This window comes from Scyliorhinus canicula, chromosome 7 (assembly GCF_902713615.1).
Source record: "Scyliorhinus canicula chromosome 7, sScyCan1.1, whole genome shotgun sequence".
Taxonomy (NCBI): domain Eukaryota; kingdom Metazoa; phylum Chordata; class Chondrichthyes; order Carcharhiniformes; family Scyliorhinidae; genus Scyliorhinus; species Scyliorhinus canicula.
In genome coordinates, this window is record NC_052152.1 from 45,604,542 (window position 1) to 45,632,461 (window position 27,920).

At 41.6% G+C, this 27,920-nt stretch overlaps 1 protein-coding gene across 2 annotated transcripts in view; it reads left to right on the forward strand.

The window, feature by feature from the left end:
- gsk3ba (glycogen synthase kinase 3 beta, genome duplicate a) overlaps positions 1-27,920 on the forward strand; it is a 175,538-nt gene that overhangs the window by 130,812 nt on the left and 16,806 nt on the right. The window contains exons 6-10 of one of the 2 annotated variants that reach the window (XM_038801907.1): positions 8,738-8,844; positions 11,196-11,293; positions 12,045-12,140; positions 16,517-16,576; positions 24,786-24,972. In XM_038801907.1, coding sequence (XP_038657835.1) covers positions 8,738-8,844; positions 11,196-11,293; positions 12,045-12,140; positions 16,517-16,576; positions 24,786-24,972 — 548 coding nt within the window. The remainder of the gene's footprint in view (positions 1-8,737; positions 8,845-11,195; positions 11,294-12,044; positions 12,141-16,516; positions 16,577-24,785; positions 24,973-27,920) is intronic. The other variant, XM_038801908.1, reaches the window with a different exon arrangement.

Genomic DNA, 27,920 nt, shown 5'->3' on the forward strand with positions numbered 1-27,920 from the left:
CTGTCAAAGTTTTTTTTTCTTGCACCCATCAGAACACTTGGCAAGAATACCAATAGTAAACGGAACAACAATTTATACTGCATGAGAATCAAGACTGCTATCAAGTCAAATTGATGTGCCAATGACAAAATTAATGTTGTATATGAATCTCAGTGTCAGTGTGATGTCCGGTATGTACGCTGTACATCCTAATGACTGGTGGATCGCATCAAACAGCGCATCCCTTCAGCTGTTCACAACAGGAAGTACAGATTATACCTCATCACCGTGGCTCACTTAGGAATTCTAGAAGCCACATATGATCACACCAGGCATTTTCATAAAAACAAACCGAAGCAGAAGCAAATTTGTACAGCATTATAAATAACCAACACCCCCCCCCCCCCCCCCCCCCCCCCCCCAAACCACCACCTTGATTGCCTCCCACAGCGTGGCGGCTGTGACCTCGCTCGTGTCATTGAGCTCCATAAACCCCTGGATGGCGGCCCTCACCCGCTCACACACCTCCTCATCCAGCCTTCACTGTGGGTGCTGGGCCCCTCACAAATCCACCCAGTGTGGCGCATGGTTGGAGACCACAATTGCCGAATACTCCGAATCAACCACCCCAGCCAACAACGCCTTACCCACCACAAAAAAAAGTCAGTCTGGGAGTACATCCGGTGCACATGGGAAAATATGAAAATTCCTTCACCCTTGGCCTCCCAAACCACCCCCCCCCCCCCCCAACAAAAAAACCCATCATACGTGCATGAACCCTTTCAGCCCCTTTGCCACTGCCAACACCTTTCCCGATCTCTGGCTTGACCAGGCCAAGCTTGGCTCCATAACCATGTTAAAATCCCACCCCCTTGATCAACTGGTGCGAGACCAGGTCAGGAATCTTCCCCAGCATCCGCCTCATGAAATCTGCATCAACCTAATTTGGGGCATAAACGTTTGCCGGGACCACCGGCATCCCCTCCAGCTTCACACTCATCATCACAAACCTATTCAACCCCTCCCCCGCCCCAGATCGGATCTGCTACAATGCTCCCCACCTCGGACATCACCCGCATACAGCACCGCCACCCGCCTTGTCTTGTCTTCATGTCCAGTCCTGGCTGCCACCGGAGGGCACATTGAACCTTTTTAGCTAGACAAAAACTTGGGGGACAGCCATTCTCTGTTTCATTTTCGATGGCAATGCCTTGCCCAATCAGTCAACCTACCTGAATTTGAACCAAAGCTTTGCAGTTAACTATTCCCAGTATAATCTCCATGGCAACGTCTCTACCAATCAGAGTCCACTTGCCAACCAATCGCCACTCCTTCTCATGCAACATAAATTGTCGTTCCTTTTGCTAAGTGTCCTGATGAGTGGAAGATGAAAAACTTTGACAGTTTGTCTCTCTTCAGCAATACCCGAACACTATGCTACCAAATGATTATCCTTCTCTTCCTTTCTCCCTTATATATTTGCCTCGCTTTCCTTAAGTGTATCTCTGCTATTTGTCTCCACTACTCCCATGTGGGTGCTGAATTCCACGTTCAAACTTTCTTCAGAATTCCTTACATTTATGATTCCTGGTTTTGGGCTCCCAACAAGTGGAAACATCTTGGCCTTTAATCCCCTCAAGCCCCTCATAACATTAAAGACCTCGGGTCACCTGCCGATTTTCTCTTTTCACATGAAAAGAGCCCTAGCCTGTTCAGTATTTCTGGTATCATTCTTGTCAATCCTTTTTGCTCCATCTCCAATGCTTCTGTATCATTCTTATAGTATGGCGTCCAGAACTGTACGCTAATATAGTCTAACCTAGGTCCTGTGCAAATTAAATGCAACCTTTCTGTTTTTATTGGATTGTATTCCTCTAGAAGTGAATTATCAATGCTTTGTATTTTTTATAGCCTTGTCAACTTGGAGTTGCTGCTTTTACTGATTTGTGAATATGTACCCCTTTGTCTCTCCCTCAACTCCATTTCAACTTTTATCAGATATTCCTTGGAAAATATGTGGCCCCCTTATTCCTATTTACCAGGAATATATATTTTATAACTTACTAGAAGCATAAATTGATTGAAACTGTACAAGCATTTGATTATTTTTGAAAATTCTCTGTTAGTATTGTCAAATGGAATATTTGGGGATTTTTTTAAGTTCAGTAACAGCTTAGTTAAAGCTTTGGCTAGATATATTGGAAAATATCTTTCTCCAGTGCTTCGATATAATTTCGAACCATGCCTCAAAGATTCCCTCCGCCTTCACTGTGATAAAATATTTAAGCTGGATAGTATTCAAAAGGTGACTTTGTTAAATTAAGCTGAAACTTTTCATCTGTAAAAGGTTTATTGCATACGTTTTACTTGAGCTATTGCATTTAGTTTAGGTGGATAATTATCAAACCAATAATCCTTTTTCAACAAAGATGACACAATGACATTTGGATGCAAATACTTTGTGGTGTAAATGTCAGAGTTGCTGGTGGACATAATTTACATAAGTTACATAATTGCATTGCAGTAAGTTTGTAAGCAGTAATATTTTATTTCTTCCTCAACTCTCTTCTCTCCAATACTGGCATATTGTCTGTTGACAGCTGAGTTTGATCTGCAGAATGGTTATTGTCTTCACTTTGTGGTCCTGATATATTTGTGTCTGAGGAGACCCTTTGTGTAGAGAATTGAATCATTATTCAAAAGTTAATTATCGAAACAATTCAAAACAGGTTAGCAACTTTCCTTCTTCACATTATGTGGTTCATTGTTGGTTCCTGAGTTTCAATATCTTTCACATTTGTTGTACCTCAAGTTCTGAGGGAATAACCGTCCAATAATTTTCAACCAAAATTGGTTTTAAATCTTGGATTAAGAATATTGACTTGGTTGTGCTTGCTTTTTGTGCTACAATATGAACAAATCTAGACCTATTTGATCAATAGTTTTTAGTGGACACCTCTTGCCTTCCAATGTATATGAACTTCCAGTGCTTATGTTGCTTCTTTGACTAGACTCATAACTGCTTGCATTGTTTTGCTATACTGTAAGACTTTCAAGATACTAGCTCAACTGATGTGTTTTATTTTCTGACAAGAATACACATCCAGTTCTGCCAAATAGATAGATGTCAACTATATAGTTCTTTCAAGAAATGCATGCTGAAGCTCCATCTTGGTTCAGTGTTAGCATACACATTTCTGAATCAGAAAGTTGAAAGGCCATGAACCTGAAACCTTAACTCAACAGGTTAGGCAGCAAATATGCAGAAAGAGAAACAGGGTATTTCCTGTATTGTCCCTTTGTTCAGCTCCCCAACATTCGTAGTATTTTGCGTGTACTGGAAACTACATGTATTAATATACAAGGCCCTGTTTTTTGCGGACAGAAAGAATATGTACAGACATTGCACCTGTTTCAGTTAAACAAAATAAGTGACAGCCATTTGCTGCTTCATTCCTCAGGGTAATGCATTGACAAATCCGAGTTGAATGGCCTGGTTTAAATTACAAATAATGTTGGGCAGTTCACGGTCAGCTGCGGCACGGTAGCACAGTGGTTCGCAGTGTTGCTTCACAGCTCCAGGGTTCCAGGTTCGATTCCCGGCTTGGGTCGCTGTCTGTGCGGAGTCTGCACGTTATCCCCGTGTCTGCGCGGGTTTCCTCCGGGTGCTCCGATTTCCTCCCACAGTCCAAGGATGTGCAGATTAGATGGATTGGCTATGCTAAATTGCCCTTGGTTTCCAAAAAGGTTAGGTGAGGTTACTGGGTTACAGGGATAGGGTGGAGATGTGGGCTTAGTGCTCTTTCCAAGGACCGGTGTAGACTTGATAGGCCGAATGGCCTCCTTCCTCACTCTAAGTTCTATGATATGTATTGAACGTGTGTATTCTCCATGGCAGCACCTTTTAAGAGACCATTGGCAACCAATCTTCTCATACAGTTTAAATTTGTTGATTTCCCTTGCATTGTATTGTGAATATCCCAATGAGTGCAAGATGAAACGCTTGGACAAAAACGTCTCTCTTTTCAACAATACTACCAGATTACTATTATAGATAATAGAGGGTCTTTTGGAACTCTTCAGTGGTAAATAGAAAGTACTAGAGTTTTGACTTTGTGTGGCTGTAGCTGCTATCTTTTTTATTTATTTTTTTTATTTTTATAAATTTAGAATATCCAATTCGTTTTTTCCAATTAAGGGGCAATTTATCGTGGCCAATCCACCTAACCTGCACATCTTTGGGTTGTGGGGGTGAAACCCACGCAGACACAGGGAGAATGTGCAAACTCCTCACAGACAGTGACCCAGGGCCGGGATTCGAACCCGGGTCCTCAGCGCCGTAGGCAGCAATGCTAACCACTGTGCCACCGTGCCGCCCTGTAGCTGCTATCTTCAGAGTTGGTGCTAATGTCTAATATTTTATGGAGAGAGAGGAAGCTCGGGTAGGAGGTGGCAAAAGGTTGCTGTGATCGTTTCCATAACTCGTGTTACATAGCTTGCCTTGTATTAAGCCAAGATTGCCTAGGCCCGAAATATTTTATTTATAGTGTTAGGAAAACAAAGGAAGTTTTACGGGATTTTGTTTCTATGCCTGGAAGGTTAAAACATATAGTTGGATTTGAAAAATGAAATGAAATGAAAATCGCTTATTGTCATGAGTAGGCTTCAATGAAGTTACTGTGAAAAGCCCCTAGTCGCCACATTTCGGCGCCTGTCCGGGGAGGCTGGTACGGGAAATGAACCGTGCTGCTGGCCTGCTTGGTCTGCTTTAAAAGCCAGCGATTTAGCCTGGTGAGCTAAACCAGCCCCTTTGGTGCTGGGCAATGGTGTTTGTATGTATGTGGGCTGGTTTCAATTCCAACTGTGATTCTGGTGTGCTTGGAGGGGGTTATAGTGTGAAGAATAAATAGAAGTAAGTTGGTGCCAGCAACAGGAGGCCACTTTCCAAAGGGAAGTGCTTTCACTTTTCGTTTTAACTGGAAGTCAGAGTAATTGGAGATGGGTAGTGAGAGAGAAGGCAGCACTCGGCTCTGCTAGCAATAGTTTTAGAGGGCTAAAGAGGGCATATTTCTCTCAGCCTTGCTAGAAGAAAAGCCATACTATGGAGTGATGGTTAAGAAAATAGATGTTGGAAATCTAAAGTCCAGCTAGTTGAGGAAGTTAGAGAAATGAAAAGACGTTTCCAAGAAGTCCAGAATTAGCGAAACAAAGGAAATTGGGAACCAGAACAGAATACTGTTCAGTAATGTGAGACGCCAGAAAGATACCTGCAGTAGCGCTAAGGTTTGTGAGGAAATTATTATAGTTTGGAAGACATTATTTGATATAGCGCCAGCGTGCCGCATTCGATTCCCGCTTGGGTCACTGTCTGTGCGGAGTCTGCACGTTCTCCCTGTGTCTGCACGGGTTTCCTCCCACAAGTTCTGATGGACGTGCTGTTAGGTAATTTGGACATTCTGAATTCTCCCTCAGTAGCTGAACATGTGCCGGAGTGTGGCGACTAGGGGATTTTCACAGTAACTTCATTGCAGGGTTAATGTAAGGCTACTTGTGACACTAATAAAGATTATTGTTACTATTAATTGTGGAAATTAGTGGCTGGACCTCAAGAGTTTACGTAAACGTCTTTAAGACAAAGGAACCCCGAAAGAAGATGTGTAAAACCTGAAACCAAAACTTTGATGGAAGCAGCAGTGGAAAAGCATAATTTAAAAGAAGATTTGGAAGTGTAACTTTTGAAAGCGGAATTTGAAAGCACTCTTGTGGAAGCCGGAGTTCAGTGGGACAAGGGGCTCAAAATCTGCAGACATTCACTTTGTGTTTTACTCCAGTCACTTTGTGTGCTTAAAAGGGACTTTGCGGTTAATGAAACCATTGTATCTCAAGATGTACTGTATAATCTGTGTTAATCCTAAAACCTGTGTAATTGTTAAAACAAGGGGGAGTATTGTATTATAATTCAATTCTTTCATGTTTCATTAATATTTTTTTCTTGTTGAAACTAATTAGTGGTCTTGTTACTCCGTTCCTCCACATTTCAGTAAAAAAATGTAAACGTTACGTCCTTTGAGCCAGGGTTCCATTCTGGGATCTTCCCCTCCAGTTATAACATCAATTGGGATCGTATCGTAGAGTGCATGGCTATGTGTTTTATAATTTGCTTCTTTGTCGGCATCTCTGGTAAGACTAGTTTTTATTGCTCTCTAGAAGATGGTCGTGAGTGGTGTGCTTGAACCCCTGTGTTATTAATTGCTGCAGGATTTTGATCTAGTTACAGTGAAAGAATGGCGATATATTTTCAAGTCAGGATGCTGTGTGACTTGAAGGGGAACTTGATGGAGGTTGTGTTCCCATGCACTTGCTGTTCTTGTTCTTCTGGGTGGTAGAGGTTTGAGGGTTTGGAAGGTGCTTGGTAAGTTGCTGTACTGCATCTTGTTGACATGCATTGATGGTGGAGGAAGTGAATGTTTTTAATTTGGTGGTAATGTGTGGATGGTATCGAGTTTCTTGAGTATCATTGAAGTTGTACTGCTCCAGATAAATGGAGAGTATGACTTCAAACTATCGACTTACAGTTTTGAGTTCGGTTGGTAAGTTATTCACTGCAAATTGCATAGCCTCCGACCAATTCTTGTGCCAGAGTATTTATGTAGCTAAATTTCTGGTCAGTGATGACTTCTGCAACCTCACCACCATGGTGTTGATGGTAAAGAAATACAGCAAAGGTAATGGAGTTGAATGTCATGGGGAGGTGGCTAGATTCTCTCTTGTTGGAAATGGTTATTGTCTGACACTTGTTGCACAAATATTACTTGGCACTTGTCAGCCCATGCTGAACGTTGTCTAGGTCTTGTTGGTGCAGGTATGAACTGTTTCATTATCTGAGGAGTAGCGAATGGAAATGACCACTGCTATCATCAGCAAACATCTGATCTTACAATGTAGGGAAAGCCACTGAAGCAACTGAACATGGTTGGACTGAGGACGCTGCCCTGAGGAACTCCAGCAGCAATGTCTTCAGGCTCAGATAATTGGCCTCTAACAACCACAACCATCTTCTGTGCTAGGTATAATTCCAGCTAGCGGAGAGCTTTCCCCCAATTCCCATTGACATCAATTCTGCCAGGGCTCCTTAATGGGATACTCCGTCAAATTTGCCTTGATGTCAAGGGCAGTCACTCTCCCCTCACCTCTTGAACTGTCCTTTTTCCATGTTTGAACCATATCTGTAACAAGGCCAGGAGTCAAGTGGTCATGGCAGAACCCAAACTGAACATCAGTCAACAGGTTATTGCTGTCGCATGATGACACAACCTCCATCACATTGCTGATGATTGAGAATAATCAAATGGGGCATTAATCAGCCAGATCAGATTTGTCTTGCCTGTTGTGGACAAGGCATAGCTGGGAAATTTTCCATGTTGCTGGATAGATGCCAGTCTTGTAGCTGTATTGGAACAGCTTGACTAAGGGCGCTGCTAATTCTGCCGCACAAGTCTTCAGGACTACAGCTGAGATGTTGTGAGGGTTCATAAACTTGGTGTATTCAGTATGCTCAGCCTTTTATTGATATCACATGGAGCAAGTAACAGTGGCTGAAGTGTGGTATCTGTGATACCACAGAGCCATCAAGGCTGAGATGGGTCATCCACTTGACCCTTCTTGCTGAAGATGGTTGTAAGCCTTGTCTTGCACAGATGTGCTGGGCGTCATCATTAAGGATGGAGATGTTTGTGGAACCGTCTCCTTTTTGTTTAATTGTCCACCATTAACAACTGGATGTGGCAGCGCTGAATATGGGATCTTACAGCTCTAATCCAATGACCACATGTAGGTGATACTCAATTCAATACCGAGATATGTTGATTCTCAACCTAACTTGCTGAGTATTCCTGCCTCCTTTGCTTCAGATTTTCAGCTTTTGCAACTATTTGACTTTTGCCTTGATTCTCTATAGATATAGGACTTTGGATTAACTGAGGTGCAATTCTCAGCCAAACGTAAGGGTAGAGTAAGAAACAAAGTTGCAGGCATCTTCAAAAGGAACAGGCTCAATTTGCATGAAAAAATGAATAACATCTTTGTCAGAGGCTACTACCTGGTTATAGCCTCAGCGAGGTATTCTCTCTTCTGCGTCCAAAGACTGGAGCAGGCTATTTATCAATCTCATTAGATTCCTATATATATTTTCCCTGCATTCCATTTAGAAATAATTTGGTTAAATTAAGATCATTTTCACAAAGGTTTTTTTTTTGAGGATCAGAACACCAGATTTTGCATCAAATGAATGAGACTTTGGAAAATACCATTGGGCATTGCTTCTACTTGTGAAACATAATCCCCTCTCTGCAAAATTCAGATGCAGAAGTTAACCATACCTTACTGCAATCTGTGTTAAAGACCATGTTGCTGTACAGGTAGCCATCTAAAACTTAGTATGCCACCTGGTGGACAAAAATGTCCACATTACAGCCTCTCATATAAAAGTAAATGAGTTAAAAAGTTGCTTATTTGGGACAATACTGAAATTGCAGAAATGTTGAACTCCAAGACCTCATTCAAGGCTGTAATATTTCATCATGTTATTTCCATGATGTATGTTGTAGAAATGTATGCTAAAAGTCGACATGTACTCATTTATAGCTACTTTAATAAATAAATTGATTTTTCATGTCTTTCTTCAAATTATTTTTGTACTTAAAAAAAATATTTGATTCATTAGTCCAGAGTTTTTACTTTTTAACAACCTTTGTTTCAGTGCAAAACAATTGGTGCGTGGTGAACCAAATGTTTCTTATATCTGCTCACGGTACTACAGGGCGCCGGAGTTGATCTTTGGTGCCACGGATTATACCTCCAGTATAGGTGAGTTTTGTTATTTTTGTTTCTAAGATATTTGAATATTTGTTGACTTACATGTGTAATCACACCGTTGCATCAAGTAGCCTTGAAATTGCTGCGTGAAGCTTGCTGTGTATTTCGTGTGTTACTCGCATCTCATTCTGCAACCCATTCATTGAAACTGATTCATGCTTGGAAGTTTCAGCTCAACGAACCTGTGGAATGAGACACCACTAGTAGCTAGATTAATGGCTAAAGCAAGGGTGGAGTTAAATGGGTGAATGTATCAATGAACCTTGACCACAAAGTTATGGAAGATAGTAGTCAGGGCACTGAATATTTTTAATCTGGAATATTATTATTTTTTTTAATATAGAGGATCCAATTTTTTTTCCAATTATTGGATAATTTAGCGTGGCCAATCCACCTACCCTGCACATCGTTGGATTGTGGAAGTGAGACCCATGCAGCCACTGGGAGAACGTGCAAACTCCACACGGACAGTGAACGGGGGCGGGATCGAACCCGCAGCGCCGTGAGGCAGCAGTGCAAACTACTGCACCACTGTGCTACCCTTAATCTGGAATATTATGAGTTTTAAAAATCTAGCTTAGTTACACAAGGAACCTGCTCGTTATATTGGAAAAATAAGGAAGTTGTAAATTTGCTTCACAGGGAGCCAAAAAGTCACTTTATAAGAGATGGTGCAGTTTCAAAAAAGATTGTTTCAATTCATGTTCTCAAGCAACTTTCTTTTAGTGGTAGACAATATGATCCAAGGTCTTGCTGTGGATTTAATAGTGCCAATTTAAGTATGTGGACTTAATACCTTTAGCTTTGACCCAATTTTCTGCTCTTTTTCCACTGGCATGGATTTGTATTTGCTCCGATCTAATTTAGGGAATCCATGTAGGCCAAAAGCCACTCAATAGTTTGTGATGTTATATCCACTTGGCAAAGAATGTACATCAGATGCAGCATTTTGAGAAGCTATATGTGAAAGTATTATGATCTGACATGCCAATAACACTTGGACATAGAGCTGTCTCTTTGAATACAAGTTGAAAGTTAGATCTGAAAATGCCCCTGTGCCTTGCCCGTTCTTCCAATGTCCAAGAATTCTCCCAATCTTAAAATATGCCCAAACTTATGGGTAGAAATCCGTATTATTAATCTGAACCTAAGGAAAGTACTGAACCTAGACCATACATTTCCTATTGAAAGGGGAATTTTTTACTTTCAACTCACCTAATTGGGCACTGCAAATTTATGAACCTGCAGCTGGATTAACTTTTCAGTTTTGGATGTGACTTGTTGTACAATAAAAATCCATTCAAAGAAACAAGATGTAGAACAGGTCTCAATGAAGCTAAACTGGAAAAAGAAATTGCAATTAAGGACGATACAAATTACCCTTCCCTTTTGTGCCTGGAAATCAGGTTGCATTGTTGGAATTCAATCTGATGAAAGGTTTGATGGATGGATGTAAACGATCCAGGAGACTTGTTTCTGCCATCCGTCGAGCATCTTTTCACCATATTACCTTTTGGGCACAAACTACAAGCTCAGCTCAAGAGATCACCTCTGTGGATTTGATGTGTTGCTTCCTATATGTGTTTGAGTTGGTTTGAAAATTAAAGTTCTACAATTTCTTTAATCACCAAAAGACAAGAAAACCAATCATTTTAAGTGTTTGATGTTATTTAGCACTGCAAATTTAGCAGCTGCAGACAGGAGACAGCTGCGTCCCAGACTGCCTCCATTCAATTCAGTGGAAGAAGCACTTCAGTGGGGCCTGGGAATCAATCGAGTGCTGTTGGTCCATTTTTTAAACATTATCTTAGCAGCCGAGTACTGCTGTAAACTCGACAGCTGGAGCGTTTACCAGCCTGGCAGCTCAGGATAGATGTCAAACTGCTTTGAAATGTGTTTCCAGCAAATTGGGAAGCCTTTGCCATTAATCTTACACAATGGCTGAGGAGAGATTGGGATCTGAAATATTGTGGCCAAAAAATTAATTATTTTTGATCAGTAACTTACTTGGATCTAGTTTTCAGATGGAGATTTGAGATTGTGGATCTCTACGTTGCTTTGGAAATAAGTTAAACAGCCTCACTTTTTTTCATCTCGATCATATGGTTCTTGTTTTTGTACTAAAGTTAGGCAACTGTATAGCTGCGCTTATAATTCTTCAATTGTTTTCAACTGATAAAAATAGTAAATTTATGAAGCTGCATGGTGATAATATTTTTCAGTGTAAGCACTGATATAGCTTCAAAGCGAATCTATTACTAATTAAGATCACTTCAATAAAGGTAATGCTATTTCAGCACTGCTCTTAAAATTAACTGCTTATCTTGATTTTACGTTCCTAGATGTATGGTCAGCTGGTTGCGTGTTAGCAGAGCTATTGCTAGGACAGCCCATCTTCCCTGGTGACAGTGGTGTTGATCAACTGGTAGAAATTATTAAGGTAGGATGTCAATTGTCTAAATACTTAAATCTTTTGTGTACTTAATGGTCTTTTTCATGATCGTTTTACCTCTCTGTAAGCTTTCTCTCTTTCCGACAGCCTACTCAACTATGTTGCTTCAGCAAAGAAAGGATGGCTTTAAACTTGTTGCAACATTGATTTGCAAAAATTTGATTATTCAGTTTGACCGTGATGGTGCCTAAAAATAATTCACTGCTCATCACTTTGAAAAACATTTTCTGCCAGTTCATTCAGCTTTTCCTATCTTGACACTACTTGGAGCCTTGAGGTGCATCTCAATTGCCTTAAAACCAGTGATTTACTTCACACGAATGGATATACACTTCATGAAAGTTATTTAACCCAAATGATTTTTTATCCAATTGTGCCATGTGGAAGAAATTCTTCCTGTTGAGAATTGAGCTTCTTGTACATTTGAATGAGTTGGCAATGAGATAATCAGTAGATGATCCCAGCCTTCTGATATTGCTGTTTGTACATGGTTAAACTTGTTTCAAAGAATGGGGCCAGACCTATGGTTGGGAATCTAACATCCTTACGGATATTTACTGAAAACTGCATCATTGCAATGTAGTGACCAATTTTCATATACTAGTTGCAAAAGACTTAAGAACATGTTGAACATTAGTGTTCAACGTGTTGCTAATTGTATCATCTAATGAATTGTATTCTTGTATAATAATTCATCAGATTATACAATACATGAGATTTATTACATGTTTGCTTCCAGGTCCTGGGAACGCCAACAAGGGAGCAAATCAGAGAGATGAATCCCAACTACACTGAGTTCAAATTCCCACAGATCAAGGCACACCCTTGGACTAAGGTAAGCAAAAGAAAGTTATTTTGACAGTAGCACCAAGCCTCTTTTATCGGCAGACCAAGAACTGGGAGCACTCCAGTTGGAGATGATGCTTAATACTGGAGCTTGGGATTCTGACACTAAAAGCTACAATGAAAAGCTTTTTTGATCCCTAATAGAGTTTTAAATAAAACCTCTCCACGTATTATAGATCTATATTTACTTGCCAGTTCCTTTCCTGTCTGACACTCTTATTAACGAGATAAAATCTTCATTAAACGTTAATAATTGTTTTCCGATACTAGTAAAGTGTATTTGTTTTACAGCCATTAATCCTTGTATTGTAAATTGGGAATTATCTAGATTTGCATCCCTTAATTTTTTTCTATTAAGCAGATTTTATTTATCAAACATTTATGTTGGTATCAATTGGACCTCTGCAACACATGTGAAACTTTAAGAACTTGAGCATTAAGCTAATTTAAGCCTTGCGCAAATCATTGCACAAGGAGCTTTTTGAAAACAATGATAAATTTCATGCTCATTAAATTGAAGGTTTCACTGCTGGGTAGTGGGGAGTGAATTATCTTTCCAGGCTGACCCACGTTTGAATTATGAGCTCCTGGGTTAAGAACCACTTGTTATAGAATAAGGCTCCTTCTATCCTGCCTCAATATCATAACACATACCACATACTACCATACTTGCCCAACATTTTGGTTTCGCACATCTGATCTGAGCCTTTAGCAGACTCTGTTTTGGATGCATGGCCAATACAACCGAATTAAACTTGCAGAAGTTGTTGTTACTTGGCATTTTTAACTGGCAAGAGGGTGAAGGGGAGACAAAATCATTGTGCCTATGATCTAAACTAGATTCAAAATGGGATTACTAACATTAACTCCACAACCATCCAGATTCAAAGACATCAGAATAGATTTAAAAACAATCTGTGCGTTCTGTCCGAAAGCTTCTCTAAAGTACAGCATGCTAGCAATACCTATGAAGCAAAACACTGTCATACACTCTGAGAGAGTCATAGAATTTTGCAGCCCATAAGGCCCATCGTGTCTGTGCAAGCTATCAAGCACCTATCTATTCTAAACCTATTTTCCAGCACTTGGTCCGTAGCCTTGTATGCTATGGGGTTTCAAGTGCTCATCTAAATGCTTCTTAAGTGTGGTGAGGGTTCCCATCTTACCGTCTCTTTTAGACAGTGAGTTCTAGATTCCCACCATCCTCTGGGTGAAATTTTCTTCCTCAAATCCCCTCTAAATCTCCTTTATTTTAAATCTATGCCCCCTGTTTGTTGGCCCCTCTAGTAAAGGGAAATGTTTCTTATCTACTCTATCTATGTCTCATAATCAATAAGGTAACCCCTCCGCCTTCTCTGCTTTGAACATCTTTGCCGCTTCCATCTTGAATTCATGAAAAGACTTTCCCTCACAAACCAAATAGTATAGAAATTGCCTTTAAATGGGCGGGAGCAGTGTTGGGATTGAACAGACTGCAATTGCACAGAGCCACAAACCACCAAAGGGCCCGAGTGGATCAAGTATAATCACCTGCTTCACGTGTGCGGTTAATTCTCCCTCGGGTAAAAGGAGATTGTGATAAGTGAATACCAGGAAATGATTACATGTGGCAGCTTGAGTGAGTATGAAGGGATGAGTTACTGATTGAGGTAGGGTGCCAGTACATAGAAGAGTAAGTAAAAGACTCAGTTTAAGGGAAGAAATTGTGAAAGTAAGACAGGCAAGAAAAAGTAAAGGGGTGAATGCGAGAGAATGAGTCAGTGAGCAGGAGTTTGAGTGAACACTACAGTGTGCATTAGAAGGTGAATGAAGATGAATGTGTGTCAGTGATTGATAAGTCATGAGCTGGGAGACATGCCAGGAGACCTACAGCAGGCTACTACGGTCAAATGCCCCACTCATTCTCCCACTTATGACTGAGGTGGGAGAGCGAGAAGACTAAATTCAGTTATTAACAATTGGTAAGTACTGCCTGACTGCTTGGATAATATACAACACTCCAGCTAAATTATAAAAATTAGTTCCGGAGTTTTGTGGCTCATACTGAAATAGTGTTGGTGTTTCACAACTTTCAAATTTAAATTCAGGTTATTTAATCTTGTTATCTATTTCATACAATTTTGTTAATTATTTTAGATTACTTATTGTAAGCATTCATTCTACATGTGCAAATTTGACGATTATGTAGGTCATATTTGAAATGTTTCTGTCTAATTAGAGACTCGAACCAAAGCACTGCGCAGGGTTCACTGCAACTGAGTATTGACATGTAGAAACTGAAATCTGATTTCAGGTCTAATTGTCCAACTATTAGTGAATTCCACCTAAAACACGAACACCTGAATTTGAGGTCTTCTAATTGTCCTCCAGTAATATTCTGCCATTCTTCTGGATAAAAGTCCTAAAGCATGTCAAAAATGATTCAAGATAAGTTTAAATATTTAATGATAGAACAGACAAATTCCTCATCTTTTAGCTGTGTGAGATTTTATAATCTAATCTTTAGAGGAATCAAATTAATACCACTTACAAAGCATAAGACTTTCAAATAATATAGTTATTAATACTGGTTTCGTAGTACAGAACTTGAGTATTGCTGAAAAAAAAGAGATATGCCAAAGCTTTTCGTCTTACATACATCACCACATTATGCAAGAATATTGATTGATACAAGGGGAAAACAACAGTTTGTACTGTATGAGAAGAAAATGCTAATTGGTTGGCAAGTAGACGCTGGTAGAAGTGTTGCCATGGAGAATGCACCGTGACTGGTTGGTGGTTAACTGCCAAGCATTGTTTGAAATTTAAATCCGGCATTTTGACGCTGATTGGTCAAACCATTGCCCCTGAGGAATGAGCCAACGGATGGCTGACACTTATTTGTTTAGCTGAAACAGGTGCAATGTGTGTGCATGTTCTTATGTCTACAAAGTACAGTGCCCTGTATATTAATATGTGTGCCCAGTCTACCTCAGACTACTCTGGAAGGGCAAGTTATCTCAAAACTTTGAGCAACTGGTGAAGCTAGCTGTTTGACACTGCTATCAAGCAGTAGCAACACGAGTGGTATTCACTACTAACAGGATGCTGCCGTCAAGCCAAAAGGATGCTCTGCCTATCACACAAATGAGTAATGTTGTATATGAATTTCAGTGCCAGTGTGATGCTAGTTGTGTAGGCAGTACATCCCTAAGACTGGTGGATCACATCAAACAGCATGCCTTTCTGCTATTTGCAACGGGCAAGGTACAGGCTGTAATCAACCATTCCGTGCTTGCAAATCTCAAAACGCAGTGCCCATCATTAAATCTGATTCTGCAATTGAACAACATTTGCCAAATAATTATCTGTACTAAGAATTGTACTGATAACTAATTTAAGATCCTCAGTCGAGCTCGCAGCGTGGTGCATTTGCCCGTACTGGAAGCTACATATATTAATACACAGGACCCTGTACTTTGCAGGCAGAAAGAACATGTACACATTTCTCCTGTTTCAGCTAAACAAAATAAGTGACAGCCATTCACTGGTTAATTCCTCATCGTGGTCAACCCGCCTGGTTTAACTTTCAAACAATACTTGGCAGTTAACTGTCAGTCACCTGGTCCGTTCTCCATGCCAGGGCCTTTACCAATCAGCGTCTACCTGCCTACCAATCAGCACTTTCTTCTTATACAGTATAAATTGTTGTTTTCTCCTTTTTATATCATTATTCTTGCATAATGTCCTGAGTGCAAGGCAAAAAGCTTTGACATCTCTTTTTGTTTTCTGCAGTAATCTGGTTATTCCTGCATAATCCATATTTTTTATTATGTGATTAAAACAGGAGCTCGGCATAATTTGAAAGCAAAATTCCCTAGAAAACTAGGGACCCTGGTGGTGCAATATTCTACCGAGCTTTTACCAGTTCTCTTAAGAAACCAAAGCACGGAATGAGAAAGGATAATGTGGCCTATCAAGTCCTTTCAATTCAGGTACATTCTGTAGTTTGCCCTAGTGTTTATCTTTACCCAAGCTATTGAAGGTTGATGCAGATGGGGAAAAGACAGGAACAAATGCTTTATATTCAATAATATGAAAGTATCTATTTGGAATGATTTGTTTCTTGTGTCCTTCATTTTCTTTTAAATCCAAACTCTGTAGTAGTCTTCAGCAGAGTTTGGAAACTGCATATTCTAGTAGAGCCACCTTATTTAATTAAACCCAGTGTTTGTGTATAAAGTGATAGGGGCCTTTTTCGCTTGGGAAATTTTGATGTCTTGGGTATGGTTTTTCATATTCTTTGAATGTAGTTCAACCTCCACATGCTGTTTAGTTTTCTGTATGACCAAATTATATCTTTAGCCTTCCTATTTTTCTGTGCAGTTAACTTCCTGCCATTGCTCAGTTGGTTTCCATGATGCCACACACTTCCAAAAAGCTGAGGTAATAGTTTAAATTGAGTTCTAGTTACAAGGGTAATGGAAGACTAATATTTGTTCACCGGGCGCATTGCAACCAAGTTGAATCTTGTAAATATTGAATGATCGCAGTTTCACATGAGTGTTGAGTGCTCTGATGCTTCCATCTTCACCTACTAGGCATTCCCTTCGGTCTTCAAACCTACTTCCTCAGCAGAGTTCAGCTAATTCAATAATTGAAAGCAGGAATTTCCTTTCGCTCCATATCAACAACAACCACTTGTTCCAAAGGAGAAGAAACTGGGACAGGATTTGGGGAATGCCCTAAAGGAGAATGCCAAAGTAGAGAGATGTAGGGAAGGGAATTATTCAACTTGGTGCCCAGGCAGCTGAAGGCATGTCTGCCAAAGAAGTGGCAAAAGAAATGGAGGAGATATGAAAGCCAAGAATTGGAGGATTGTTGTAGGGCTGGAGGACTGCTTTGCTAAACTGGGAGGCAACATAAGTGATGGATGAATGATGCTGCCAAGTCTTAACGATCACAGAATTTTGAATCAGTTTCAGTTTTTTGAAGGGTGGAATGTGAGAGCCAGCTAGGAGAATATTTGCATAGCCGAGTAGTAATGAAAGCCTAGATGAAGATTCAGCCACATATGGATTGATACAGGGGCGGTGACAGGAGAATTAGGATGGTGAAAGTAGGCTATCTTTGTGACAAGGGGGTGTATGGTCAGAAACCTAGTTCAAGGTCACATTAGATGCTGCGATTGTGAATGCTTTAATGAAGCATCAGCCAGCTATGGAATTGGTGGGTTGGGAGTAGAGTTTGGAGCAGGGACTGAAAACGATGGCATTGGTCTTTCCAGTGTTTCGTTGAAGAGGATTTCACTCTGGGAACAGGGTGCCTGATTAGAGCCGGATGTCGCCATTGTGTGTAACTCTTTTTGAATGGTGTCTCCGAGTGGCAGCATGAAAATTCAAAATAGATTTGGGGGGGGGGGGGGGGGGTCCACGTGGCGGGGGGGGTCCACGTGGCGGGAGCTCCTGTCTTTCCGTGAGCTCTGGCGCCACTCATCTTTTAATTTGCTTTATCCTGATGCACAACCCATAACTATTTGATCCTGATGAGTGTGATCTGTTATATTCCTGAAAGATCCTGGTTAAATTTTGGTGATGGGCAGCCGAGTTAAGACCAGAAAATCCTTGGTTCATTGAAGCGGTTGGAGATGGCCGGGTAGGGCCGAGTTCGCACTAGTGGTTTTGCTGGTGGGCGGGCTTACTCTTTGATGATGCCATTGGCATCGAGGTAATGGCTGCCATTGTGAGCGAAATTGTGGACAATGGTCACAGCACCCCGGCACAGATTATTACTGCGCACATAGATGAATTGCGAGATACCCTGTAGAGAAGGGTGAAGCAGGGAAGAGAATCCTGTCAGTCAATAGGCCAGTTTCCTTCGTGGGGGCTCAGCTTCAGTCCTTAGAAATCCTACTGCAAAGTATATTGAACATCCTGTTTGATTTGGGGAGATGGAACCAGAGGAGGAGTGTTTGTGCCCCATGATCCAAACGGAGCTGGGGATGAATTGCCAGCCGAATTTGAGAACTCGCTGCCATGCTTTTGCAATCTTTAATTTGAAGACAGGGCGATTAGAGTTCAACGAATCTTTGAGATCTGGGATCGGTCACTAGTCTTGGGCCTCGATGTTCGTTGAGAAGGATTGGAGGCAGCCAGACATGATGGGCCTTTGCCATCCGCCAGGGTCTAGGTGTCCCTTTACAGGGGCTCCAGGACGGCGACAGGACAGAGGTGCAGGGGCTTCGGTGAAACTCTGGATGGACACTGATTGCGCAATGATGTGGTCAAACTCCATGGATGGTTATATTATCCAGCAGTTCATCATTAATCCTGAACTTTGTTCCCTCATGATTTTCCTCCTCTTTCGTGTTATTGTCTTTTATACTGACCGGGGTATATGGTATATGAGCACAGAGACATATGATTTCTGTTATACTGTAAATATCATGCTGAGGTGGTCGTTTGATATGAGAGTTGTATTTACTTGGTTTCCAGTGTGCTGTAATCTGTGTTTTTACACAGAAGAAGTATATTTTTTGGTATCCTTCACTTCATTTATAGATAAGGTGACACCACAGCAGGGTGGCGGTAGGTGTTGGTACGGAGGTGGTTGATATGATTTATAGGTCTCCATTGTGGATGAGGAAGCACTATCCCCATTAGATCTATTGGTGTCATATTTGTCTTTTATACTTTTGTTAATTTGGGATTAGGAAATCCTTGTCTGTCTCCTATGAAGGTACAAAACATATATCCCGGAGAAGACTGGGTTCCTTTTTTTTGTTTCTGTCGTTGATGCCTCTGATATTGGAGTGGAGGAAATATGTACTGGTACATGCCCTGGGGTTATAAGAGTGATGTGAGTATCCTTCGCCTGTCGGCTCCTATTCTAATATATTGTTGATCGCAATTTAGTTTGATTGAATAGATCAGAGCAGTAGTGACTAAGTTTATCCAGATCAGGTGGAGGGCATTTTGGGTGGGTCAACAGGCCCCCTCCCCGAGATGTCCCTTTTTGGGGGCTTTTGTAATCTCCTTAAGATCCTGTTGGCTGTGGGACCTGAGTAAGAGTGAGTCTGAGTGCTCTAGTTCAGCATTGTTTGAGTCTTTCTTCGGTTGGGTATTAGGCTGGATGGAGGCTTGGGGTCCCCTGGCGGGGGCAGTATCCTGTTCTGTCCCTGGACTGTTTTTGCGAAAGTGTACATTGGTAGACCATGCCAGATGACTATTGGCTAATCCTGGTGTCCCTGTCTCTTGATTTTTTTTCCCTCTTTATTTGGGTAGGTGAGGTGCTGATATAGATTCTAATTTGTATTATTTGGTTCTGGGAGGTGTCCAGATTTCTGCCAGCAGGGGGAGAATTGTATTGTTCCCTGAGATATCATGTTAATGGATGTCTTGACAATTCTTGTCCGTGCGATTTCCTTGATGGAGAGTAGTTTAAGCTTTCCAGTGAGGTTGAGGCTTGAGTGATGCCTTTGATTTGGCTGGAGAGGAGCGAGGTTTGTGGTTTTGCTAGTCTTGGTTTGATGTAAGAATCCTTGGGCTCCCCTGCTGGCCGTATCTTGTTCTGTCCCAGCCATCTTTTCTGGGAAGTGTACATTGCTACACCATGTCCAAAGTCTAATCCTGGTGTTCCCCTCTTTCTGGAATTTCCTTTCTTTATATGGTTGAGCGAGGCTTTGATATGGGCTCTCATTTGTTTTATTTATTTCTGGAGGACTTCCTTTCTCTTGTCAGGAGGAGGAGGGTTGTATCTCCCTCAGATACCCAGTTGATGGATGTCTTGATGATTCTTCTCCTTGTCGGTGTGGTTTCCTTGAGTGGAAAATGATTGAAGTTTCTTGGTGATACCAAGGCCTGAACACTGCCTCTGATTTGATGGAGAAGAGTGAGGTCTTTGTGTTCTCAGCTTTGACATGGTTTAAGAATCCTTGGTTACTTTTTATGGAGGAGGGCGTACACCATAGGGCCATGTGTTCATGGATTTATCCTGCGATCCCCTACTCTTTTTTTGGTCTACTTTTATCCTTTCATTTTCCATATGAAGGGTGATGCTGACCACATCCATTACAATCTGAACCAATTGTTTGAATATTTCCTGGTCTTCTGTGTATATATGTGGAATATCACTCTACTGTCTTAGATTTGGGGCATTTGTTGATCTTGTGGTTGCATGTAAGATATCCACTTAGAACTAAGGTCTCTGCAAATTTTGTCTGTATTTTTTTCCTTTATTTTGGGGTTGAGGAATTGTTGACTGGATCTTGTAAAGGTACTTGCAGGTTTCTTACCAGAAAAAATAAGTTATAATATGTCACTAGTCGCTCTGGTGGAATTGGGGAGGTACGTTTTGGTGCATGCCCGAATGGGGCTCAGGTACAAGAAGAAAAGCTGTTGTAGTCAACAATTGCTGCTGTTGGATGGGCCAGACAAAGTCGCAGTGGGCTGGACAGAGGAGGGAAGACATTGCAGGTAAATGGCTTTGTCAGCAGTGTCAAACTTTGCAGATTGGTTGAAAGGTGAAGAAGGAGAATGCATCAGTCATTTGAGGACAATGTCTTTATTGTAACATTGGCAGAAACTGTAATTGGAGAATTCATACATAGAATTGTTGAAAGCTTGCCTTACATTTTGGGAGGTGACCACTGTTTGAAGGACTTTGAGAAAACAAAGAAATAGATTAGTAGTTTATAAGGACAGACAGGTCAAAATGAGTGTTTTGAAGGGTGTGATGATGGCAGATTTGAAGGGAAGAGGACAGCAAGGAGAGAGAACTGTTATCAATGTGAATTAACATGGGAGCTAGGAAAGGAAGTTGAGTGGTCAGCAGTTTAGTGGGAATAAGGTTGAAGCTGTGGAGGCCCATCTTGTGGACAAGGTGAGCTTAGAGAGGACATGAAGGGAGCTGGGGGAAAGATGCAAGCCCTGGGCAAGAGCAGGAGGATCCTTGGAGGATATTTAGCTTAGGCAATTGGAGGGACAGTTGAACACATGGTTTTTGTGTTAGTGACCAAACAGTTCATGACCTTGCACTTGTTAGTTGGAGGGTAGAAGGGCAGGAAAGAGGAGTTTGGGGAGCTGGTTATTAGTGGGGGAGAAAATGCAAGTGGACATTATCTGTACTTTCCAGGGCGCTCCTGAAAAGGTGTCCAGTTTTGGCAACAGCAGCAAGGCTAAATTATGCTTGATATGGTCCAGCTAAATCTGGCGAAGAATGGCTCAAATGCCTTTGCATTATAAGCTTTCAAATCTGCACTCCTAGAATATAAATGAAATCCCAATGGAGGCCGTATTAAGGGAAGTTATCACTTTTGGTGGGTCTAAGTGTAACTGGGGACAAATGGCTCATAGTTGGAAGCAAGGGTGTAGTTGAGAGGTTAGTAGCTTAGAGGTATTGTGGTGAATAAAATACTACAGGTCAGGCAGTGTAGATGCAAGTGGCTTGCAGGAAGTGTTTTTCCTTCTGGGATGCAGAAGGAAATTTAGATTAAACGGCAGAGGATCCAATTGATGCGGGATGATACAAAGAAGTGATCAGAAGTGCCACAATGTGTGTAATTATATATTGATGTCAATTGTGACAGGAATATCTTTATAATTCACTTGTATGACTGTTCATTAGCATGTGGACGTTGACTGCAATCCAGGAATGGTGAAGACCATACCTGTGATTTAATATTTCATCTTTTGTGGGATGTTTGACCTCTCCATGCTAAAAATATGGAGTCTGAAGTAATTTGTCACAGTAAGTTTGCAAACTTCTGTAACGACTTCCCTCAAGTGCATGGACGTGGAAGTTGAAAGAAAATTCTTGAATGACAATTTAGCACAAATTTTTGGAGTTTTCATGTGAAATGTGATGGGCCTTCAGCATTTATTGCCCACCTCTAATTGCTGTTGAGAAGGTGATGGTGAGCCCCTCACTCAATGTTTCAGTCTGTGGCAAAAGTACTCCCACAGTGCCGTTAGTGAGGAAGTTCCAGAATTTTGACCCAGTGGCAATGAACAGTGATAGCAGGTGGCACTATTCTCATGTGCCTACGGCCTTTGTCCTACTAAACAGTAGAGGTTATAGATTTGGAAGGTGCTGTCGAAAAGTAACCTTGGCAAGGGACTGCAATGGATATTGTTGATGGTCCACACTGCAGCCAAAGTGCACTCGTGGTGGAGAGAGTAAATGTTCACGGTGTTTAGGATGCTAAGTCAAGCATGTTGCTCTTTCCTGAATAGTGTGGAGATTCACCCATTCTGGAAAATGGAGAGTATTCCATCGTGCCGTGGTTTCTGGCCTCTAGTTGGTGGATTGATTTGGGGAAGTTGAGAAGCCAGTGCTGAAGAATTCCCAGCTTCTGACCTGCTCTTGTAGCTGCAGTAGTTATGTGGCTAATCGGTTAGGTTTTTGGTCAGGGGTAACACCTCAACTTCCACAACTAAGATTTGACTTTGGGGATTTGCTGATGGTCGTGCCTTTGAATTAGATTTTCTCTTGGTGCACATGAGAGTTCCCTCAGCACTTCTGTTGCACAAATGTTGCTTACCATTCATCAACCCAAACCTAAAATGTTGCCAGGTCTTGTTCTGTGCAAGAACAGGCGGCTTTATCCTATAAGGAGTTGCAAATAGAATTTAGAAGGTGACAATGAGATGAAGAGAACATATTTTGTGAATTTGCAGACAAGAATAGTATGAAAAATGTGTAGTGCGTATGGGACGAGCTGACACTTATCAACAAACTTGAGTGTTGACACTAATATCCTTGAATATATTTTCACACTTTCTTGCAGTGTCGCTTGGTATAATGTGGACAGACGACTTGACAAACTTTAAGATGTTAATTATATTATTTGTGTTCTTGATCATACCCTGCTCATGGTCCCTTAGTAGCACCGACCTAGCAATAGAAAGTTGTCTGATTTTCCACTTGATTGCCATCCATTAACTCCTGGATTACGTGACTGGAGAAGTCAGGCGAGATGCCCCAAGGCTACTTGTCACTCAAACAAATAACTGCCAAGTGTGGCTGGTAGTGGTAGAACTGTGCTCAAACACAAGTTCATACCATCAGCAGAGGTGGAGAGAAACTTGGATGAGGTAAAACTTTGAGAAAAGCACTTTGTTTATCAAATATTTAATAAACGCTATTGAATTTTGATGTTAATTTGGGTAATAATTGTACTGATTGGATAAGATATATGGATTTTTCCTTTTTGTCAAAATTTATATTTTTTAAATGTAAATACTTTAATGCAAGAATATTCATTCCATTCAGAAAAAATAACTATGTAAAATCACCCAATTTGGTACTGGTACTATTTGGTTAAGCAATCTTTTCTTTACATTGGATTACATAGGATTTAAAGCACAGAAACAGGTCATTTTGGCCCAACCAGTCCATGCCAGTGTTTTTGCTCCACTTGAGACCCCTCCCATCTATCCCCATCTAAATTTATTATTGCAACCCTTTATTTCCTTATCCCTCTATCTTCTCCTAAAAAGCATCTATACCATTAGCTTCAGACACACTCTGGTAATGAGTTCCATGTACTCACCATTCTTGAGGAAGTTTATTCTGAATTCCGTATTGGATTTCTTGGTTATTATTTTTTTTGATGGTTTCTAGCTATTCTTCCACAAATGGAAGCATTTTCTCCATCCACTCTATCAAAACCTTTCAGAATTTTAAGGACCTCTATTAGGTTACCCCTCAACCTTTTCTCAAGAAGAAATAGAACCAGCCTTTGATCCTTTCCTGATACATATTTCTGGTATCCACTTGTAAATCTCTGCACCTTCTTTAATGTCTCTGTATCCCTTTCATAATATAACAGCCAGAACTGCATGCAGTACCCTGCGATCTAACAAAGGTTCAAATCAGTCCAAAAATGTGCAGGTTAATTGGATTAGATTAGGTGGATTGGCCATGTTAAATTGCCCCTTAGTGTCCAAAAGGTTAAGTGGGGTTACGGGAATAGGTTGGAGGCGTGGGACTTGGTAGGGTGTTCTTGCAGAGGGTCGGTGCAGACTCGATGGGCCGAATGGCCTCCTCCTGCACTATAGGGATTCTATGATTTTGCAGGTTGAGCATAACTTCCCTACTTTTCAACTCTGTCCTCTGTTGAAGTAAAGCCTAATGTTTTTTTTTAATGGTCTTACTAACTGTTGTGCAATTTTTAGTTAAGTCTGTATAAAATTTTTATAACAGGATGCCAAATGTACTTCACAAAAGTAAAGTACTTTTGAAATGTTGTCACTGTTAGAATGTAGGCAAATGATGAAAGCAAAGTTCCATAAATAATATTGAGATAAATTAGCAGATAATCTACTTTTTATAGTGTTGGTTAACGGCTAAATGTTGCCAAGGCACTCAAAAATTCCATTGCTCTTTTGGGATCATTTACCACTCACCTGATAAGGTAGATAGGACCTTGGATGGGTCCTCTTCAGATGAGATGCTACCAACAATGCAGCACTCCCTCAGCCCTACAATAAAATGCTGACCTAGATTATGCTTTCAAGTCTTTAGCATTGTGCTTGAGCCAGAACATTTTGGGTTTGGGACAGTGATGCTACGATCAAGCCAAGACAGACATCCAAATGCATACTTTTTCTAATTCATTTTTAAAAGATTAAATGCTTTATTGTTATTTTGGCAGGTCTTCCGACCCCGCACTCCCCCGGAAGCCATTGCGTTGTGTAGCCGGCTGCTTGAATATACGCCAACTGCCCGTCTGACGCCTTTAGAGGCGTGTGCACATACATTCTTCGATGAACTACGGGACCCAAATGTCAAGTTACCAAATGGACGTGAGAAACCATTACTGTTCAATTTCACTACTCAAGGTGAGCATCAGGACTAGAACGGTAAATCTAAAATTAAGCCATCTTGTGCAAATTCAACTTTCTGCTCGTGCATCAAAAGCCAGTGCCTGAGACAGTTGTCATCTCTATTCGCAATTGTTGGGAAATAAAGTACCATGCCTTAAAATGGCACTGTCTTCAGTTGATGCAGTGTCTAGCAATGGTCATTAATTTGCAAGAGTTAAGAGGAAAGGACAAATATTATCATAGGTTTTTGCCTCCTATAGAGTTTGCCATTTGAGTGGTCTTTCACAATATTAATCAGTCTAATTTAAATTGCATAATACCCAGGAATAACTTGCTCAAATCCATGCCTGACCATTCTACTGACGAGAAGTGTCCACAGAAGCAAGTGTTGTACATAATGATTGAGTGTTGATCTATTTTCCTGGCTTGGCTACATCCAGGCTTGCATCAGTAACAGTTCAAAGTGCTGTTTTCCAAGATAATTGAAAATGAAAATCAATAATTAAATGAGCTGGTCTAGAAGGCAAAAGCATATTGTACTGCTGAGGGTCAAGTTGGTATCAACTGCAGTACCCCTGTTGATTATTCCATTTTGAGGCTTGTATTGTTAATAATGACCACTTAGATGAAGTGTTGGACTGCCTGTGAAATCCTATCCCAACAAGACATGGAACCAAATATGTTTACACCACAGGAAGAAATCAATTGGCCCATTGTATCTACGACAGCTCTTTGTTAAAGCAAACTAAAGCTAATTCTTCTGCCTTGCTGTCTCGCCAGTGTCTGATATCTTCCTCTGTTTCAACTATTTATCCAATTTTTTTTTTCCAAAAGATACAGTGGTCTCTGACCACTGAGAAGAAATTTGAGGGGGGAACTTGACATCAGAAAATTTGAAGCGAGACTACAATTTACTAATTTTAACACTGAATAGCACTTGAAACTACATTAGTTGAAGTCACTCATAACAACACATTGTGTTCCTCTGTAACTGTGATTACAAACCACTCCACCTTTCTAGAATGTCACTTCTCTACAGTCTACCTCCAGAGCACTGCTTTTGTCTGATTCTTGTCCCACCTGTTGGGCAAAAGGCATTGCGCCACCTTTAGTGGTTTCTCCTCCAATGTCGACGAGGGCCACCTCTGGTGTACCCCAAACCTCCAACTTTTGATTCCTAACCTTTATTGGTTTGCATGCTAGCACTTGGAAAAAATATCTGAAACAGATGTGATTATTGGGCCACTGTTTCCAACTTTTTCAACTTACAAACTTGATAAATGTCAGCAAAACAAAGATACCTACTCGCCTCTGAACTAAACCCCTATTCCTTCCCCTTTATTGGCACTAGAGATTTAGCCCAAAAGTGCAGAACCTTTGACCATGAGTTCAACGGTCCCCAAGATCACTTTCTTTTCACCAATGCAACATTATTTGCTTCCATTTTCCCTTTCTGTTTTGACCGCCTTTTTTTTTAAATATAATTTTTATTGGAATTTTTTACAGAAAATATAAAACATAACGACAAACAATGAAATGCAACAAAATAACCCATAATAACCGTACCACCCCCAGACCGTATCGACGCATGTATCACATCCCCCCACCTCCCCAACCCCAATGAACAACAAAAGAACTTCAAAATAAGTTTAAATTAAATTAAATAAACAAACATAGTTATCCCTCCCCCCCGGGTTGCTGCTGCTACTGTCCCCGTACCCTATCGTTGAGCCAGAAAGTCGAGAAAAGGTTGCCACCGCCTAAAGAACCCTTGTACCGACCCTCTCAGGGGAATTTGACCTTCTCTAGCTTAATGAAACCCGCCATGTCATTGATTCAGGTCTCCACGCTTGGGGGGCCTCGCATCCTTCCATTGTAGCAAGATCCTTCGCCGGGCTGCTAGGGACGCAAAGGCCAGCACACCGGCCTCTTTTTCGCCTCCTGCACTCCCGGCTCCACCCCAACCCCAAAAATCGCGAGTCCCCATCCTGGCTTGACCCTGGATCCCACCACCCTTGACACCGTCCTCGCCACCCCCTTCCAGAACTCCTCCAGCGCCGGGCATGCCCAGAACATATGGGCATGGTTCGCTGGAATCCCCGATCACCTGACACACCTGTCTTCACTCCCAAAGAACCTACTCATCCCTGTCCCAGTCACGTGGGCCCGGTGCAGCACCTTGAATTGGATGAGGCTAAGCCGCGCACACGAGGAGGAAGAATTAACCCTCTCCAGGGCATCAGCCCATGTCCCGTCTTCGATCTGTTCCCCCAGTTCCCCCTCCCACTTAGTTTTCAGCTCCTTGACTGACGCCTCCTCCGCCTCCTGCATAACCTTGTAGATATCAGATATCTTCCCCTCTCCGACCCAGACCCCCGAAAGCACCCTGTCGCTCACCCCCCTCGCGGGAAGCGAAGGGAATCCCTCCACCTGCCGCCTAGCAAATGCCTTTACCTGCAGATACCTGAACATGTTCCCCGGGGGGAGCCCAAATTTCTCCTCCAACTCCCCCAGGCTCGCAAACCTCCCATCAATAAACTGGTCCCTCAGCTGTCTGATGCCCGCTCTGTACCAACCCTGAAATCGCCCATCAATGTTCCCGGGGACGAACCTATGGTTCCCCCTTAACGGAGCCTCCATCGAGCCCCCCACTTCTCCCCTATGTCACCTCCACTGCCCCCAAATTTTGAGGGTAGCCGCCACCACCGGACTCGTGGTATACCTTGTAGGAGGGAGCGGCCACGGCGCCGTTACCAAGGCCCCCAGGCTTGTATCTCCACAGGACGCCCTTTCCATCCGTTTCCATGCTGCCCCCTCCCCCTCCATTACCCACTTACCCATTGGTAACTCGCTCTTGCCTAAATTTAACTTATAGCCCGAGAAGCCCCCAAATTCCGCTAACAGCTCCATCACCCCCGGCATTCCCCCTTCTGGATCCGCCACATACAACAGCAGGTCGTCCG